The sequence below is a fragment of the Arachis ipaensis genome, chromosome B10, assembly GCF_059453495.1.
Source record: "Arachis ipaensis isolate K30076 ecotype BB chromosome B10, ASM5945349v1, whole genome shotgun sequence".
Taxonomy (NCBI): domain Eukaryota; kingdom Viridiplantae; phylum Streptophyta; class Magnoliopsida; order Fabales; family Fabaceae; genus Arachis; species Arachis ipaensis.
This window is the reverse complement of record NC_142435.1, coordinates 59,655,747-59,675,352: the sequence shown is the minus strand read 5'-3', so window position 1 is coordinate 59,675,352 and position 19,606 is coordinate 59,655,747. Positions and strand designations below refer to the sequence as shown.

Below are 19,606 nucleotides of genomic sequence, written 5' to 3'. Positions count from 1 at the left end.
ATGCCCTTACATAAAGCTTGCCATGGAAAGGAGTAGGACTGATTGGATGAAGACAGCATGAAAGCAGAGGTTCAGAGGAACGAAAGCATCTCTACACGCTTATCTGAAATTCTCACCAATGATTTACATAAGTATTTCTATCCTATTTTATGTTTTATTTATCTTTTAATTATCAAATCTCCATAACTATCTGAATCCGCCTGATTGAGATTTACAAGGTGACCATAGCTTGCTTCATACCAAGAATCTCCGTGGGATCGACTCTTACTCACGTAAGGTTTTATTACTTGGACGACCCAGTGCACTTGTTGGTTAGTTGTGCGAAGTTGTGAAGTTATGTTTGGACCATGGTATGGTGCACCAGTTATTGGCGCCATTGCCAGGGAGAGAATGAACAACAAATTTTACAACCTCAGAGTAACAATTTCGCATACCACATACCATGGTGGGTTGTCTCCCACCTAGCACTTTTAGTTAAAGTCCTTAAGTTGGACATTTGGTGAGCTTCCTGCTATGGTGGCTTGTGCTTGAATTCATCCAAAAATTTCCACCACTGTTTGGAATGCCAATAGCCTCCGGAGTCCCAAACTAGGCATGTAAAGCCTGTGAGTAAATTCAAACAGGTTCTTAGGTTCCCGGGTTGTTTAATATCAGAATAGATTCCAGGATCCCAAACCTTGCTTTTATATCCGCCTTTGTCTTGATTTATATTTTTCCAGCCGGGCAGTTTGGAAGTTGCATTCTCACCAAGATGGCTAATCATTCTCCGAGACCCATTCAATCGAACTCGAAACCAATCCTTACACTTCAGATTGAAGCGTGAAACCTTATTGAATCTTGCATACCAGCCTTGAGCACGAACCATTTCCTTTTTACTCTTAAAGCCGCAAAGAGCTCTAAGCTGACCATCTGTTTCAAGTAAACCATATTCAAGTGGAAAAGTAAAGATAAAAGCTAAGGATTTTACCCACTTGAAGTTTGTATTGGGAGGTAATGGCCTTGGGATAGGTGTTTCTAGTGGTTTTGCAAGCTCTACTCCCTTGTATTCTTCTGTGAATTCTTCCACTTCTTTGTAAATTTCTTCAATCTCAACCACATCTTGATCCAAGTCTTCGATATCTTCCTCATCACTCAAGTCATAAGTTGGAGGTTGCGAAAAATCTACCTCTGCGTCATCTTCGTATTCACTTGGGAAAGATTCTTCCATCTCAAAGAATTCACTTGCGGATGCAAGTTCATTACTAGGAGAATTAGACTCGTGGTCATTATTATCAAGGAAACTTGCTTGTTGAGTTATTCCGTCCAATTCTTCATAAGATTCATGCTTTGGAGGTTGTGCACTATCCTCCTTACCATCAATTGTAAATTTCTTGACGGAATTCTCCTCAATTCTGGATTTCCATGGAAATTCAGCATCTCCTAAGTCTTTAACCGATTCTTCTTCTTCGATAATTTCAGCTTCCTCCACTTGTTCCAGTACAAAGTCATGCTCCATACTGTCTAGTGGTGTTTCTAGTATCTCCTTCATGCTGCGTTCTTCATTAGTTTGTCCACATGAAGCCATGGGGTTCCTTGAGTGTCCGAACGTCAGAAAGGTAGTCTATTTATCGCTTTATTCAATTGGTGAAGTATGGGATGAAATTTTTCAAATGTTTCCTTGAGTTGCTCCCTTGATTCTTGGAGTGATGGATATGGACATGGTGCATAGGGAAGTGGTGGTTCTTGGGAGTAATTAGGTTGGAATTGGGGTGGATACGGGTTAGGGTCATATGGAGGTGAATGGTGGTAGTTGGCTTGTGAGTGTGGTGGTTCAAAGCTGTGTTGAAGAGGGGGGTTCATGAGCATTTGGTGGGGCTTGTTGGTAACCACAAGGGGGTCACCATAACTATTGTTCCGATATGCATTATTGAATGGTCGTCATCCATGATAGTTTGGAAGGTGTTGTTGCCTAAAGGTTGATCAGATCCTCGTGTCTCTGTCCATCTTTGATTGTTTTCACCTTGATGCATGTTCCTGTTATAACTTCCATTCCTTTCAACATTATTAGAACCAAACTCAAAGCGATAGGGGTGAGAATTCATAGTAAATAATAAAAATTAAAAGCGAAAATTAAAACAAATAAACAAGCAAAAGAAAATATTTACAATAACCAATAATAAGGCACACAGTTGCAACTCCCCGGCAACGGTGCCATTTTGAAGAGCAAAACTCTCGCGTGATCTAGAATTTTCACAAATAAATTTCCGTTGTAAGTATAGCTTCTAGACCGACAAGAATTCCTTTCTTACAAAAGTTTTGGTTGTCACTTAAGCAAGCCCAATAAAATTTATAACCGAAGTATTTAAACCTCGGGTCATCTCTCAAGGAGTTGCAGGGTAGTGTGATTTATTATTGGTTATGGAAAAAAGTATATTTTTGGGTTTTTTTAATGTATAAGATAAAAAGCAAGAATAGTAAATGGCAAGAAAGTAATTTGTAAGGAATTAATTTAAATAAATAATAAAACTCCTGGCAAGGTACAAGGAATTGAAGTCCTATCCTAGTTATCTTTATCAGGTGTGATGAGAATTGGATTTTTGCTCCCACTTTTAATTAACCCTTACTAAATAAAGGAAAGTCAAGTGGATAAATTAATTTGATCCTTAGGTCCTAGTCAACTCCTATGGAGAGACTAGAGTTATTGGAGTGCAAATTAACCAGCTAAGAATTCCAATTTCAATCAACAGCTGAGTTGATAACTCAAGTGTTATAAATTACTTAACCAAAGCCAAAAGGGGAAAATAAATTTAATTTGAATTGAAATCATTCATAAATAAATTAAAGCAAAATCAAATCTGAAATACCTCAAAATATATTAATTAAGAAAATCATAACATGAATGTTCCACAAGCCAATTCTGGAAGATAAATATCAATTAAAGTAATGAAGTAAATAAAACTAGAAAGTAAATTAAAGGAACATTGAACCTGTGATTGAAGAGAAATAATCCTAAACTTGAGAGAAATCCTAATCCTAATCCTAATCCTAAGAGAGAAGAGAGAACCTCTCTCTCTAAAAAGTACATCTAAAACCTAAAATTATGAATTATTCAGTTGTTCTACGTCTCTCCTTTGATTTTTCTATTCTCTGGCTTATATTCTATGTTTCTGGCTTGGATTTGGGCCGAAAAAGGGTCCAGAAATTGCTGCGGGCGTTTTCTGCAGATTTTTGTACGTGGCGTCTGTCACGCGTTCGCGTCATCTGGGAGTTTTCCTTGTCACGCGTACGCGTCGGTCATGCGTACGCCTCAATTGCGTTATGCTCAAGGCGCGCGTCCGCGTCATCCACGCGTTCGCGTTGCTGCATTTTCGCGCTAGGCACGTGTTCGCGTCGCTACCCTTTTCTTCAAAACTCCATTTTTTGTGCTTTCCTTCCATTTTGTATGCTTTCTTTTTGTCCTTTGAGCCATTCTTGTTCTATGAGATCTGAAAATACTTAACACACAAATCACGGCATCGAACGATAGTAAAGGGTAGTTAAAATTAATATTTTTAAAGCATAGGAAACATGTTTTTCACTTATATCATAAAATAAGGAAGGAAAAGTAAAACCATGCAATTTACATGAATAAGTGGGTGAAGGATTGAATAAATCACTTAAATTGAGCACAAAATACATCGTAAAATATGGGTTTATCAGTTTGCCAAATAGTGGCTTATTACAATGTATTGTAAAACTTTATTATATTTTTTAAAGAATTTGTTGAGCGGTCAATTTACATAAATTAAAATTAAAAAAAATATAAATTTAATTTTGATGTACTGTTAGTATAAAATAATTATACACATTTATCTAATTATATAATGCTATATCAATAAAAATAACTACCTTTTATATTGATCGCGTGAATAGTCATCTAAAAAAACGAATATGATTGTATGTCTATGTAAACTGCTTTATATTATCAATGTATTAAAATTAAACTCAATAAATATTATTTTTATGAGAAAAAAGAGATGGTATTTGGTGTACAATTCTTTTGATGTATAATAAAAAGTGTGTATTGTGAATTTATGGTTAAAATTCGAATCCAAATGAAGAATATTAAGAGACCTTAGTACATCAAAATTGAATCAAACGGATCAGTTCAATCAAAAAAATAAAAAATCAAATCTTTATTCGATTTGATTTGATTTAATATTTTGACCGTTTAAAATAAAAAAAATTGGTCAAATTTATTTGAATCAGTCGAAATCGGTACAAACCGTAACTAAACTGGACCAGTCAACTCGCGATCAACCAGTCAACTCAGCGTAGGTATTTTGCCAAAAATGCTCCATGTATGGCTAGACATACCTCTACCACGAGGCTAAATGTCTTTTTACTACGGTGTTAATAATTTTATATATTAAATATCTAGTACAACTTAAAAAGAATTTTTTTTGTTATATATATTTGTTCATATAATAATATAAAAACTCATATTATATTATAATTTATTTATAATTTAATTAAGTCAAATTTAAATTATATCAAATATTAATCTTATCTTTTAATAATATTATTGTATTTTTTATTTTTATTATTAATATTTTTGTTTTATTATAATTTTATGTATTTATTTTATCAAAATATATATAATTACTAAAATAAATATTAAACATTTTAAATATGAAATATTTAAACGTTAGTAAATATATATTTTTAATTTTAGTTTTAAGTTTTTTATTATTTTTATTGGTTCAACCAGTAATTTATCGATTGAACTAATAAATTAATAAACTAATAAGTTGATCAATTTAATTACCGATTCGATTCTTATAACTATACCTTAATATGTCATGTTAACTTAGCTTCAGTTCTATGATTATCGGTATATGTGCAACCAATAAATGTAAATATTGGCCGGTTTGGTTTTGGCAGTCTTAACTAGCATTGGATTGGACTGTTTTGTTGTTCTTTTCGGGTCAATGTTATTTTGCTTCTAATAGTGTTCAATTATGTTATTATGTATTACCAAAATATGTTATTACATAAATAACCATTTAGTCCCAGACCAAAAATATAGCCATTAGGTCATGATCACTCATGACCAAGAAAAAAGTATAGATAGATTTAGTGTTAATACTCTCATTGGTTTTTGTTCTTGTGTGAATAATTTAGACGTAACTCAGTTTTTGGGAATCGATGTGGAGCTGTTGCCTTCAACACCGAGCTATAGGCTAGGAAGATCCGGGTTCTTTGTCTAGAGAGATATCACGTCATGGAGAGTATGAACAAAGGGAGAGTGTACCTGCAAAAGGCACTCTGATGTTTAAGTTAGTATTGTATATTCAGTGTGTCCCTTGAGGATAAAATATCATACCTTTATAGGCGAGGGAGGATAGGTCGGTTACATTTCTATTGGTCCTCTGAATTGAAGAGCATTTATTGGAATTTAGTAGGCGATAGCGTCTGGTCGAATGTTTCTACTCAAGAATGACATCCATTGAATTTGATTGTAACGCATGATGCCGAGTTATAACGCATATAGCCGAGTTATGGTGTATAATGCCGAGTTATGGCTTCGAATTTGTAACAACCATATCATAGCTCCCAAGCTTAGCCTGAGAATGTATTTTAATGAAGCAGGTTGAGCTTTTGATGAGTCATAACATGGCCATCGAGTTAGCCTTGGAGACCCCAGTTCAAGATGGTGTATTAAAATATTATTTAATTGATATGAGTAGGAGAGAGAAACAGTCTTAAATGCCCATTAAAGAACGTGCGTGTTTCCAATGCACATCATTTCCCTTGATGCAACTGATGGGATGGTTTAGTGGATTTCAAAAACAGTTTTGGAGTGTTAATTAAAAGCCTTGGAATCCAAAAGATTGTGTTGGTTGCACAAGGTTTTGTTGTTATCAGAGGCATTTTAAAGAATCATGAGCAAAAGAGGTATGCTCTATTTTTTCCCTGTATTTTCTATAACTTCTGTTCCTCTTCTCCTAGGTCGTTCTAATGGGTTTTGAAAAAGAGAAAAAAGAGAGAGTTGATTGGTCATATGATTGGATAAATGACAACATTAGGAAGCGTTGCTCACTGTTCTTAGATCAGGAAACTGTGAAGGAGATAGATAGAAGTAAGATTGTGAGGGGCGGGTCTGGCCTCCAATTTGAGTTACTTTCTTGTATTCCTAGTGACCGTGTGTTTCATAGGGGGGAAGGGTTTGAGTTCTTTTATATGTGTAGTTTTGTGTTAGAGGAGTTGGGGTGAAGCTTTTCTTCACTGATTTTGAATGTCAGGTGCTAAGTGATGCATGAGCATCATGATGTGTTTTTCTATGCTTTTTCATATAAAAATATATTCATAATGCTTAATTATGGAGTGTTTTTGGTGCTTAAATTGAATATTACTTTGATTGCTTGAGTTAATAAATTTTATAGGTAATGATAGAAATAGAAGCAATAAAAACACTATTAGAGGATGCACACTCCCAAGGTGGCAAAAGAGTGGGAAACAAACTCAAAGAGAAGCAAAGAGGATTTGCAACCCTGACCTCTTCACACTCCAATATAAATAACTCGAGCTACAAAGCTCTAAATGAGATGATCTTAGTGCCATTGGAAGGTAGACTTCTCGGTCTTTCCAACCATATATAATACTTTATATTGGATACTGGATTTGAGGGTACAAATCGCTATTCTTTTAGCGTTGCAACTTCAGCGTAAAACAATTTCTTGCACTTCACCAGACTGACCTCTTCACCTTCAAAAGATCATAACCTAGGCTAGAGAAGTCTAATTAATGCGCTTCCAGCGGCGTTAGAAATCTGAGATCTAGGGCTTTCCAATGATATATAATAGTTTATAGTGGGCATTTATTTTGGGGATGCAACAGATCAATCTTTCAATGTGCAAGGCTTCCCAAGCCTTCAAAAGCCCAAAGTGCCACTTCAATAACACTCCACATTGGGCCACTTCCAAATACCCCAATTCTTTCATTTATTCTTCAATGTTTCAAGCCTCCATGAAGAGAATTAAAATTTAACAAGCCCAAGACAAGCCACAATTAACAATCAATCAAGGCCACAAGAATCATCTAGAAGTAGTTAGAAAATTTGCATTTGATTGTAATTTCATTTAAATTTGTAATTTGGGTAGCTTATAAATAGGACCTTAGATTCATCATTTTAGACACACAATGGAGGGGTGGAGGTGACTCCACTCCCCTTTCACACTCATTCTCTTCTCTTCTTCCATTTTCTTTCATACACACTTTTGTAAATATTTAGTTATGTGTTTCTAATTTCCAACATTGGGATAGAGAACTCTATTATAATTTAATGGATTAATTTATTTTTATTCTTTTTCTTCTCTTCATTTTTCATTTGATTTGCTAGAAATAATCTTCGTTCTTCATTTCAAGGATTTAATTGTCTTGGAAAAGAAATTGAATTCACATGGATTCTATGTGAGCCTTGGAAAGGGGATCATAGAATCATGCTTGAAGTTCTTTCTCACAATTGAGTAAATTTGGGTTTGGATTTGATATTGTGATATGTAATCATCCCTAAACTTGGGTTTATAAGTTGTGTGGCTCTAAACCGGAGACCAATCTTCATATCTTCTCATGAGCAATTAGATCAAGGAATTGGCAATTGATCAAGTTAAGAGAGATTGATTCACCAAGGGATTGGGTTTCAATCACTTATGATTTGCCAAGAGATCAATGATTGCATGATTGAAGAGGAGATGAGAGCTATTGATCTTGAAAATGCAATATCTCTTGATCCCAATGTTAATTTCATTCTTAATTCTTGTTATTTACTTCTTATCTTTAATTCTTGTCATTTACTTATGCACATTTATGGCTTTATTTACTTATGCACATTTATGCCTTCCATGTGTTTGTAGAAATGCTTTGATAAACCACTATTTTATGGTTTATCTTGTGCTCAATTGAGTGGTTTTTATCAAGTCTTTGCACACTTATTCATACTATTTGTATGATTTTACAATCCCTTCCTAATTTTGTTCTATGATTAAAAACTTGCTTCCTAAGTCTTTAAATTGTGTATTTTTAATGTCCTTTCATAATATTCGATGCCGTGATATGTGTGTTCAGTGTTTGCAGGCTTTATAGGGCAGGAATGGCTTGGAGGATGGAAAGGAAGCTTGCAAAAATTGAAGGAACACAAGAAATAAAGGAGACAACCACCGAGGAGTGACGCGTGCGCGTACCTGACACGTACGCGTCAGACGCGAAGTTGACCAGCAACGTGTACGCGTGACTGACGCGTACGCGTGACGTGCGCGACCTGCAGAAAACGCAAAAAATGCTGGGGGCAATTTTGGGCTGAGTTTGGACCCAGTTTTTGGCCCAGAAACACAGACTAGAGCCAGGGGACAGCAGAGACTCAACACACATTCACATTACGCATAGTTTTAGTTTTAGTTTTGAATCTTAGAGAGAATTCTACTCCTTCCTCTAGGGTTCTTCACATTCATAGTTTTAGAGATTATTGCTTTTGCTTTGGATATTGAGAAAAGTCATTACCTCCGTTGAAGTTTCATTATTCTAGTCTGTTTTCCTATTCCTTTACTCTTTTATTGCCCATTAACCCTGTTTGGATAAGTATGTTTATGATTTTGGGTTTTATTAATGCAAAGTACTATTTTTATTATTAATTAATTTTCCGTTTCTATTTTATTTAATTTATCATGTCTTCTTCTTATATTTCTTGCACAAGGACAACAAGACATTTAGACTACATTGAACTCTACTCTAAATGGTCTGAATGCCACTTTACAAGCTCTCATCTCCCGGATAGATTCATTACCTACTCCCAACAACCAGCCTTCAAGCTCCAGTAGGATTCCTTCTCAACCCTTACCCAACCCCAAAGGTGGCATCAATGCCATCACTTTAAGGTCTGGAATCATACTACAAGAGAGGAATCATGAGGAGCCAAGCCCATAAGAACACGCCCTAGTTGAGGACATGGTAGAAGTGGAAGATGTTGAAGAGGAAGATGAAGTACAAGACATGGTTGAAGAAGAAGCAGCTCAACCAAGGAATAAAGAACCAAAGGAAGCTGAAGCTACAAGAGACGCCATTCCTATCCCATTTTCACACCTTGCAAGGAAGCCCAGAAAGCAGATGGAACTCGATCCCAAAATGGTAGAAATCTTCAAAAAGGTTAAGGTAACTGTTCCCCTTTTGATGTTATTCAGCAAGTACCTAAATATGCGAAGTTTCTAAAGGATTTGTGCATGCATAAGGATAAGATTAATGAGTTAGAAACTATTCCTTTAGGTAATTTTATATCTGCTTTAATGGGGATATACCTGAAAAATGTAGTGATCCAGGTCCATGCATGGTTAACTGTACCATTCAGGGTGTAATATTTTTTGACTACATGTGTGATTTAGGAGCGTGCATGAGTATTATGCCTTTGTCTATATATGATGCTTTGAGGCTCCCTCCCTTAAAAAGTTCGGCAGCTCATTTTGTTTTAGCAGATAAAAGCATTATTACAGTGGTTGGAATTGCTGAGGACGTGCTGGTGAGCATTAAGGGGCTCACATTTCCCATTGACTTCTATATCCTGGAAATGCCCCCTAATGACTCAGGAAGACCGTCATCCATCCTACTTGGAAGACCATTCCTGAAGGCTTCAAAGTTCAAGTTGGATGCCTTCTCAGGAACTTATTCTTTTGAGATAGACGGCCGAGCAGTGAGTTTCAACCTGAACGAAGCTTTGAAGCATCCTCCGGAAGACCATTCCATCTTCCAGTGTGACATCATTGATGATACCGTAGCTACAGTTCACATAGAGATGCACATAGAGGAAGGTCCAAGTGTGGGAAAATCCTCTGAACACAATGAAGACACTTTGCCACCATCACTAGCTCCAGGAGATCAAGTGCCTGACCATGAGCATAAATTGGAGTTGAAGCCCTTTCCACCCCACCTAAGTATGCTTACCTTGAGGATAATCAGAAACTCCCAGTTATCATTGCAAGGGAACTCACATCCCAACAGGAGGAGCAGCTGCTTCGTGTATTAAGAAGACACAAGAAGGATATTGGGTGGAGTTTGGCAGATATAGTAGGCATTAGCCCTCAAGTTTGTGAGCACAGGATAATTTTAGAAGAGGGAGCAAGGCCTGTCCGTCAACCTCAAAGGCGGCTGAATCCCACCATCTTGGAAGTTGTCAAGAAGGAAGTGACCAGATTGCTTGAGGCAGATATCATCTACCCCATCTCAGATATTGAATGGGTAAGTCCAGTACAAGTGGTGCCCAAGAAGTCTGGAGTCACTATAGTGCAGAATGAGCATGGAGAGCTCATAGCAACTAGAGTGCAGAATTTCTAGAGGGTGTGCATTGATTACAGGCGCCTCAACCAGGCCACTCGTAAGGATCACTACCCCTTACCATTCATTGATCAAATGCTGGATCGCCTGTCAGGTAAATCACATTACTGCTTTTTAGATAGTTACACATGCTATTTCCAGATTCATATAGCTCCTGAATATCAGGAAAAGACTACTTTTACATGTCCCTTTGGAACATATTCTTACAAGAGGATGCCTTTTGGCTTATGTAATGCACCAACTACTTTTCAAAGGTGCATGAAGAGTCTTTTCTCTGATCTTATTGAGAGCTGTATGGAAGTTTTCATGGATGATTTTAGCGTATACGGTGATTTCTTTAGCCTTTGCTTGGATAGTTTATCTAGAGTATTAGACAGGTGTGTTAGTTCAAACCTTGTTTTAAATTTTGAAAAGTGTCATTTTATGATTAAACAAGATATTGTTCTAGGACACGTTGTTTCTAATACTGGTATCTCTATAGATCCAGCAAAGGTAAATGTCATTTCTAGTCTACCTTACCGCTCCTCCGTGAGGGAAGTCCGTTCGTTCCTTGGTCATGCGCATGCAGAAGGACTTCAGTAAGGTAGCATTGCCCTTATCTAGACTGCTGCAGAAGGATGTTGAATTTGAGCTGAGTGAGGACTGTATGGAAGCGTTTGATAAGCTGAAGGTCACCTTGACTCAGGCTCCGATTGTGAGAGGACCAGACTGGAACCAGCCATTTGAGATTATGTGTGATGCCTCCAATCATGCAGTAGAAGCGACACTGGCCCAGCGCGCAGGTAAGGATCCTTTTATAATTGCTTATGCATCTAAGACCTTAGACGCTGCTCAGTCTAATTACACCACCACTGAAAAAGAGCTTCTGGCTATTGTTTTTGCTCTGGATAAATTTCGAGCCTACTTGCTTGGTACTAAGGTGGTAGTGTACTTAGACCATGCACCTCTAAAATATTTATTAGCTAAAAAAGAGTCCAAACCAAAGCTAATACGTTGGATATTGCTGCTGCAAGAATTTGATTTAGAAATTAAGGATAGGTGTGGTTCCCAGAATTTAGTGGCGGACCACTTGAGTCACCTTGAGCATGTCAAGGATGACTCCACTTCTATCAATGATGCTTTTCCATTTGATAGCTTGCATGCAGTATCTGAAGTAGTTCTTTGGTATGCACCTGTAGCTAATTATCTAGTTAGTCATACCTTCCCTCCCAATTTTACTAAGCATCAGAAGGACAAGTTGAAAAGCAAGTCCAAATATTATATATGGGATGACACTTATTTATGGAGGTATGGTGCTGACCAGATAATTAGAAGGTGTGTGCCTCAATCAGAATTCCAGTCCATTTTAGAGGCCTGCCACTCCTCTGAGAGTGGTGGCCATTTTGGTCCTCAAAGGACAGCTAGAAAAATCTTAGACTGTGGATTCTGGTGGCCTACTCTTTTTAAGGATGTTACTGCCTTCTGTAAATCTTGTTTCCCATGACAGAGGTTTGGTAATATATCTAAGAGGGATGAGATGCCCCAACAAATTATGTTGTTCTGCGAAATTTTTGATGTTTGGGGCATTGACTTCATGGGTCCATTTCCAAATTCTAGCGGTTTTTTATATATATTGTTAGCTGTAGATTATGTTTCTAAATGGGTGAAAGCAATTCCTACCCATACTGATAATGCTAACACTATTGTCTCTTTTGTTAGAAACCATATTATCTGTCGCTTTGGATTACCACGAGCAATCGTGAGTGATCAAGGCACCTATTTTTGTAACAGGAGATTGACCGCTCTACTGAAGAAGCATGGCGTTATTCACAAGGTAGCAACAGCCTACCATCCCCAGATTAATGGACAAGCAGAGGTGTCTAACAGAGAGATAAAGCATATCCTGGAGAAGATAGTCAAGCCTCATAGGAAGGACTGGAGCACCAGGCTACAAGATGCGCTTTGGGCATATCGGATAGCATACAAGACACCTATAGGGATGAGACCATTCCGCCTAGTTTATGTTAAGGACTGTCACCTCCCAGTAGAGGTAGAACACAAGGCTTTCTGGGAAGTAAGAGAAATCAACATGGGATTTGAGAAGGCCGGAGCTGAAAGGAAGATGCAACTACAAGAATTAGAGAACCTTCACCTAGAAGCATATGATAACTCCAAGCTGTACAAAGAGAAGATGAAGGCTGTGCATGAGAAGCACATTAAAAGGAGAGAGTTCAGACCAGGGGAGTTAGTTCTCCTTTACAACTCCAGACTGCGGCTCATGCCAGGCAAGCTGAGATCCAGATGGGAATGTCCCTATAGAGTAGAGAAGGCAGACCCATACAGAGTCTTTCACCTGAGTCATCATTCTAGCTCCAAATTTATCAAGGCCAATGGACATCGCTTAAAGCTATATCATGGTGAGAAGATGAAGAAAAATAAGGAGCTGGAGATCTTCTTCTTGGAGGATCCACCAACAGCAAAAGACTAAGCTAGTGGACTGTCCAACTTAAGGACGTTAAAGAAAAGCACTAGGTGGGAGACAACCCATCATGGTACGATCTCTCATTTTTATTCTTAGCTTTATTTTATTTTATTTTTCTCAGTAGCCATTCAGAATTTCTGCATAATCAAGTACATACTACATTCTGCATAAAAAAAAAAGAGCACAGGACGCGCAAGCGTCGCTGATGTTATGTGTGTGCGTGAAAAATAAATATTGAATAGAGAGTTGCGCGGGAGTGGCACAGGAAGGGTGAATTGCGCACAATCATGCTCACGCATATGCGTCCATGACGCATACGTATCATTTGAAATTTTGGCACTCCATGCGTACGCGTCCAGCACGCGTGGATGATGAAATCGGCGTGAATGGGTATTTAGGCAGAAAGTTGTGATGGTGTGGGGCTGGAACTGTGCTAGGAGCACCAAAAAAAATATGTTATGTTTCTACTTCATTTGCGTCGTTTTCCCATCCAAGCCATCCACGCGTGCGCGTCCCTGACGCGCACGCGTCGTTTAAAATTTTGGCAAATGTGCGTATTGGACAGAGAGTTGTGCGTGCGCGAGGCTGCCTTCGCGCCATTTGCACAACTCATGTCACGTGTACGCGTCCCTGACGCGTACTGGTGTACAAAATTATGATCACACTTTTCACAACTCTGCACAAATAACCAGCAAGTGCACTGGGTCGTCCAAGTAATACCTTACGTGAGTAAGGGTCGATCCGACGGAGATTGTCGGTTTGAAGCAAGCTATGGTCATCTTGTAAATCTTAGTCAGGCGGATTCAAATGGTTATGAAGTTTTGATAATTAAAAGATAAATAAAACATAAAATAAAATAAAGATACTTATGTAATTCATTGGTGGGGATTTCAGATAAGCGTTTGGAGATGCTTTGTTGCTTCTGAACCTCTGCTTTCCTACTATCTTTTTCCAATCATGCGTGCTCCCTTCCATGGCAAGCTGTATGGCCCTCTTGGATGAAAAATACTAAGTACGATCTCTGCACGACTAATCAACTATCGGATTTCTCGTCTCGGATGAAAAATACCAGGCACAGCTACCGCACGGCTAATCATCTGTCGGTTCTCACTAGTGTCGGAATAGGATCTCTCTATCCTTTTGCACACTGTCACTGTGCCCAACATTCGCAAGTTTGAAGCTTATCATAGTCATCCCTTCCCAGATCCTACTCGGAATACCACAGACAAGGTTTAGACTTTCCGGATCTCAAGAATGCTGCCAATTGGTTCTAGCCTATACCACGAAGGTTCTAATAACGGATTTGGATGCTCTGTTGTCAGGAGAGACGATGCAAATCGTGAATTAGAGACCCAAGAGAATATACTCCGGCTGTTGTCCAATAACTACGTTGAACATCATGTAGACCGCTTGTGGTTATCAGGCACGCGGATCTTGGCTAAGCGAGTAACGAAGATAGTGGGTGATTGTCACGGGTCACCCCTTCATTCTGACTTAACTGAGAATTAAGTACGAGAGTATATCTTGGAGATGAATTAGGCATGAATTGAAAGAAAAACAATGGTACTTGCATTAATTCATGAAGAACAGCAGAGCTCCTCACCTTAATCTATGAGGTGTAGAAACTCCACCGTAGAAAATACATAAGAGAAAAGAGGTCTAGGCAAGGCTATGAGGCCAGCCTCCAAACGTGAACAATGATTCCAAAGATGATAGTATGATAAAAGTCTCCAAAAGATTTGAATACAATGGTAAAAAGTGCTATTTATACTAAACTAGTTACTAGGGTTTACAGAAAGTAAGTAACTAAGTGCAGATAGTGCAGAAATCCACTTCCGGGGCCTACTTGGTATGTGCTTGGGCTGAGCATTGAAGCTTTCACGTGCATAGGCCATTCTTGGAGTTAAATTCCAGCTTGGGTGCCAGTTTGGGCGTTTAACTCCAGTTTTGGTGGCAGTTCTGGCGTTTTATGCCAGAAAAGGGTCTCTGGCTGGAGTTTAATGCCAGTTTGGGCCATCTAATCTTGGGCTAAGTATGGACTATTATATATTGCTGGAAATCCCAAGATGTCTACTTTTTAACTCAATTGAGAGTGCACCAATTGGGCATTTGTAGTTCCAGAAAATCCACTTCAAGTGTAGGAGGGCCAGAATCCAACAGCATCTGCAGTCCTTTCTCAACCTCTGAATCAGACTTTTGCTCAGATCCCTCAATTTCAGCGAGAAAATACCTGAAATCACAGAAAAATACACAAACTCATAGTAAAGTTCAGAAATGTGATTTTTGCATAAAAACTAATAAAAATATAATAAAAAGTAACTAAAACATACTAAAAACTATGTAAAAACAATGCCAAAAAGGGTATAAATTATTCGCTCATCACAACACCAAACTTAAATTGTTGCTTGTCCCCAAGCAACCAAAAACAAAATAGGATAAAAAGAAGATAATATACAATAAATCTCAAAAATATCAATGAAAATTAGTTTCAATTAGATGAGCGGGACTAGTAGCTTTTTGCTTCTGAACAGTTTTGGCATCTCACTTTATCCTTTGAAGTTCAGAATGATTGGCATCCATAGGAACTCAAAATTTAGATAGTGTTATTGATTCTCCTAGTTCAGTATGTTGGCCGTGACCCTAAGCATTTTGTTTTCCAGTATTACCACCGGATACATAAATGCCACAGACACATAACTAGGTGAACCTTTTCAGATTGTGACTTAGCTTTGCTAGAGTCCCCAGTTAGAGGTGCCCAGAGCTCTTAAGCACACTCTTTTTTCTTTGGACCACGACTTTAACCGCTCAGTCTCAAGCTTTTCACTTGACACCTTCACGCCATAAGCACATGGTTAGGGACAACTTAGTTTAGCCGCTTAGGCCAGAATTTTATTCCTTTGGGCCCTCCTATCCATTAATGCTCAAAGCCTTGGATCCTTTTTACCCTTGCCTTTTGGTTTAAAGGGTTATTGGCTTTTTCTGCTTGCTTTTTCTTTTTCTTTCTTTATTTTCGCAAGCTTTTGTTTTTCACTACTTTTTCTTGCTTCAAGAATCAATTTTATGGTTTTTCAAATTATCAATAACATTTCTCTTTTTTTCATTATTCTTTCAAGAGCCAACAATTTTAACATTCATAAACTTTACTATAAAAAATATGCATTGTTCAAGCATTCATTCAGAAAATAAAAAGTATTGCCACCACATCAAAATAATTAAGCTAATTCAAGATAATTTTCAAAATTATGCACTTCTTGTTGTTTTGTAAATAAAAACATTTTTCATTTAAGAAAGGTGAGGGATTCCTGGAATCATTCATAGCTTTAAGACATAGACACTAAACACTAATGATCATGTAATGAAGACACAAACATAGACAAAATATAAAGCATAGAAAACGAAAAACAGAAAAAAAAGAACAAGGGAATTAAAGAACGGGTCCACCTTAGTGACGGCGGCTAGTTCTTCCTCTTGAAGATCCTATGAAGTGCTTGAGCTCCTCTATGTCTCTTCCTTGCCTTTGTTGCTCCTCTCTCATGGCCTTTTGGTCCTCTCTGATTTCATGGAGGATGATGGAGTGCTCTTGGTGCTCCACTTTTAGTTGCTCCATGTTGAAACTCAATTCTCCTAAAGATGTGTTAAGTTGCTCCCAATAGTTGTGTGGAGGGAAATGCATCCCTTGAGGCATCTCAGGGATTTCTTGATGAGGAATTTTCTCATGCTCTTGTTGAGATCCATGAGTGGGCTCTCTTGCTTGCTCCATCCTCTTTTTAGTGATGGGCTTGTCCCCTTCAATGAGGATATCTTCCTCTATGACAACTCCAGCTGAATTGCATAGGTGACAGATAAGATGAGGAAAGGCTAACCTTGCCAAAGTGGAGGGTTTGTCAGCCACCTTGTATATTTCTAGAGATATGATCTCATGAACTTCTACTTCCTCCCCAATCATGATACTATGGATCATGATAGCCCGATCAATAGTTACTTCGGATCAGTTGCTAGTAGGAATGATAGAGCGTTGAATGAACTCTAACCATCTCCTAGCCACGGGTTTGAGGTCAGGCCTTCTTAATTGAACCGGCTTGCCTCTTGAGTCTCTCTTCCATTGTGCTCCTTCCACATAGATGTCCATGAGGACTTGGTCCAACCTTTGATCAAAGTTGACTCTTCTAGTGAAAGGATGATAATCTGCTCTCATTATTGGCAAGTTGAATGCCAACCTTACAATTTCTGGACTGAAATTCAAGTATTTCCCCCGAACCATTGTGAGCCAATTCTTTGGGTTCGGGTTCACACTTTGATCATGGTTCTTAGTGATCCATACATTAGCATAGAACTCTTGAACCATTAAGATTCTGACTTGTTGGATGAGGTTGGTGAGAGTTTCCCAACCTCTTCTTCGAACCTCACGTCGGATCTCTGGATATTCACTCTTTTTTAGCATGAAGGGGACCTCGGGGATCATCTTTTTTTTTGCCACAACTTCATAGAAGTGGTCTTGATGGACTTTTGAGATAAATCTCTCCATCTCTCATGACTCAAAGGTGGAAGCAACTGGCTTCCCTTTCCTCTTTCTAGAGGTTTCTCATGCCTTAGGTGCCATTAATGGTTATGAAAAAACAAAAAGCAGAGCTTTTTCCCACATCAAACTTAAAAGGTTTGCTCATTCCCGAGCAAAAGAAGAAAGAAATGGGGAGAAGAAGAAGAAATGGAGAAGATGGAGGGGTGTTTTGAATTCGGCCAAGGGAGTTTAAGTGTGTATGATGTGTGAAAATGAAGGTGGTAAGGAGGGGTATTTATAGGGTAAGAGAGAGGGGGGAGGGGAATTCGTGTAAGATAGGGTTGGGTTTGGGAGGGAAATGTTTTGAATTTGATTGGTGAGGTAGGTGGGTTGTATGATGTGTTGTGGGGAATAGTGGATGGATATGAGTGGTGAAGAGATTATAGAGAAGAGAGTAGGATTTGATAGTGAATGATGTTTGGGAAAGAGTGTTATGAAAAGGTGTGAAAAGGAAAGAATGAGAGGTGGGGTAGGTGGGGATCCTGTGGGGTCTACAGATCCTGAGGTATCAAGGAATTCTGATCCCTGCACCTTTCTGGCATGTAACGCCATCTCTGCTACCTCTCCTGGCGTTAAACGCCAGGCTGATGCCCTTTTCAGGCGTTTAACGCCAAGCAGACACCCTTTTCTAGCGTTAAACGCCAATCTGTCTGCCAATTCTGACATTTAATGCCAGCCAGACAGCCACTCAGCCAGACACCCTTTTCTGGCGTTAAACGCCAGTCTGTCTGCCAATTCTGGCGTTTAACACCCAGAATACTGTCAGACTGGGCGTTAAATGCCCATTCTGCTATCCTTACTGGCGTTTAAACGCCAGTAAGCCTGTCCTCCAGGGTGTGCTATTTTTGATGCTTTTTTGATTCTGCTTTAATTATGCAGTTGTTTTTATGACTCCACATGATCATCAACCTAAAGAAAACATAACATGGCAATGAAAAACAAATAAATATAATTAAATAACATTGGGTTGCCTCCCAACAAGTGCTTCTTTAATGTCAATAGCTTGACAGTGAGCTCTTAGAGATCCGCACAGAGACTTAGAGCTTAATGGTGGCCTCCCAACACCAAACTTAGAAGTTGAGTGTGGGGGCTCTGTTTGACTCTGTATTGAGAGAAGCTTTTCATGATTCCTCTCTATGGTTACAGAAGAAGATCTTTGCCTTAAACACAAGGTAGTCCTCATTTAATTGAAGGATTAACTCTCCTCTGTCCACATCAATCACAGCTTTTGCTATGGCTAGGAAGGGTCTTCCAAGGATGATGCATTCATCCTCTTCCTTCCCAGTGTCTAGGATTATGAAATCAGCAGGGATGTACATGCCTTCAACCTTCACTAAGACATCCTCTACAAGTTTATAAGCCTGTTTCCTTGATTTGTCTGCCAACTCTAGTGAGATTCTTACAGCTTGTACCTCAAAGATCCCTAGTTTCTCCATTACAGAGAGTGGCATGAGGTTTATTCCTGACCCCAGGTCACACAGAGCCTTCTCAAAGGTCATGGTGCCTATAGTACAAGGTATTAAGAACTTTCCAGGATTCGGTTTCTTCTGAGGTAATTTCAGTTGAACCAAAGCATTCAGTTCATTGATGAGCAATGGAGGTTCATCTTCCCAAGTCTCATTACCAAATAGCTTGGCATTTAGCTTTATGATTGCTCCTAGATACTGAGCAACTTGCTCTTCAACAATATCTTCATCCTCTTCAGAGGAAGAATACTCATCAGAGCTCATAAATGGCAAGAGTAAGTTCAGTGGAATCTCTATGGTCTCTATATGAGCCTCAGATTCCTTTGGTTCCTCATTAAGGAACTCCTTAGTGGTGAGTGGACGTCCATTGAGGTCTTCCTCACTAGAATTCACTGCCTTTCCCTCCTTTACAGGTTCGGCCATTTTGGGTATATTGATGTCCTTACACTCTCTCTTTGAATTTTCTTTCGTATTGCTTGGGAGAGTACTTAGAGGGATTTCAGTGACTCTTTTACTCAGCTGACCCACTTGTGCCTCCAAATTTCTGATGGAGGACCTTGTTTCAGTCATGAAATTGAGAGTGGTTTTAGATAGATCAGAGACTATGGTTGCTAAGTCAGAGAGGCTCTACTTAGAATTCTCTGTCTGTTGCTGAGAAGATGATGGAAAAGGCTCGCTATTGCCAAACCTATTTCTCCCACCATTATTATTATTGAAGCCTTGTTGAGGCTTCTGTTGGTCCTTCCATGAGATATTAGAATGATTCCTCCATGAAGGATTGTA

At 38.6% G+C, this 19,606-nt stretch overlaps 1 protein-coding gene across 1 annotated transcript; it reads right to left on the bottom strand.

The window, feature by feature from the left end:
• Positions 1-5,235: 5,235 nt before the first annotated feature.
• On the bottom strand, positions 5,236-19,393 carry LOC148580217 (uncharacterized). The gene is made up of 2 exons (XM_088491810.1): positions 18,558-19,393; positions 5,236-5,272 (listed from the first exon to the last, which is right to left on the bottom strand). Exons 1-2 carry the CDS (start codon positions 19,391-19,393, stop codon positions 5,236-5,238), a joined length of 873 nt encoding a protein of 290 aa, XP_088347936.1.
• Positions 19,394-19,606: the final 213 nt, after the last annotated feature.

Coding starts and splice junctions, on each gene's coding strand:
- LOC148580217 (XM_088491810.1), bottom strand. CDS start 19,393: ATGACTGAAACAAGGTCCTCCATCAGAAATTTGGAGGCACAAGTGGGT. Junction 5,273..18,557: donor ATTGATGTGGACAGAGGAGA/GTTAATCCTTCA, acceptor TGCCTTTTGCAG/GTACACTCTCCCTTTGTTCA.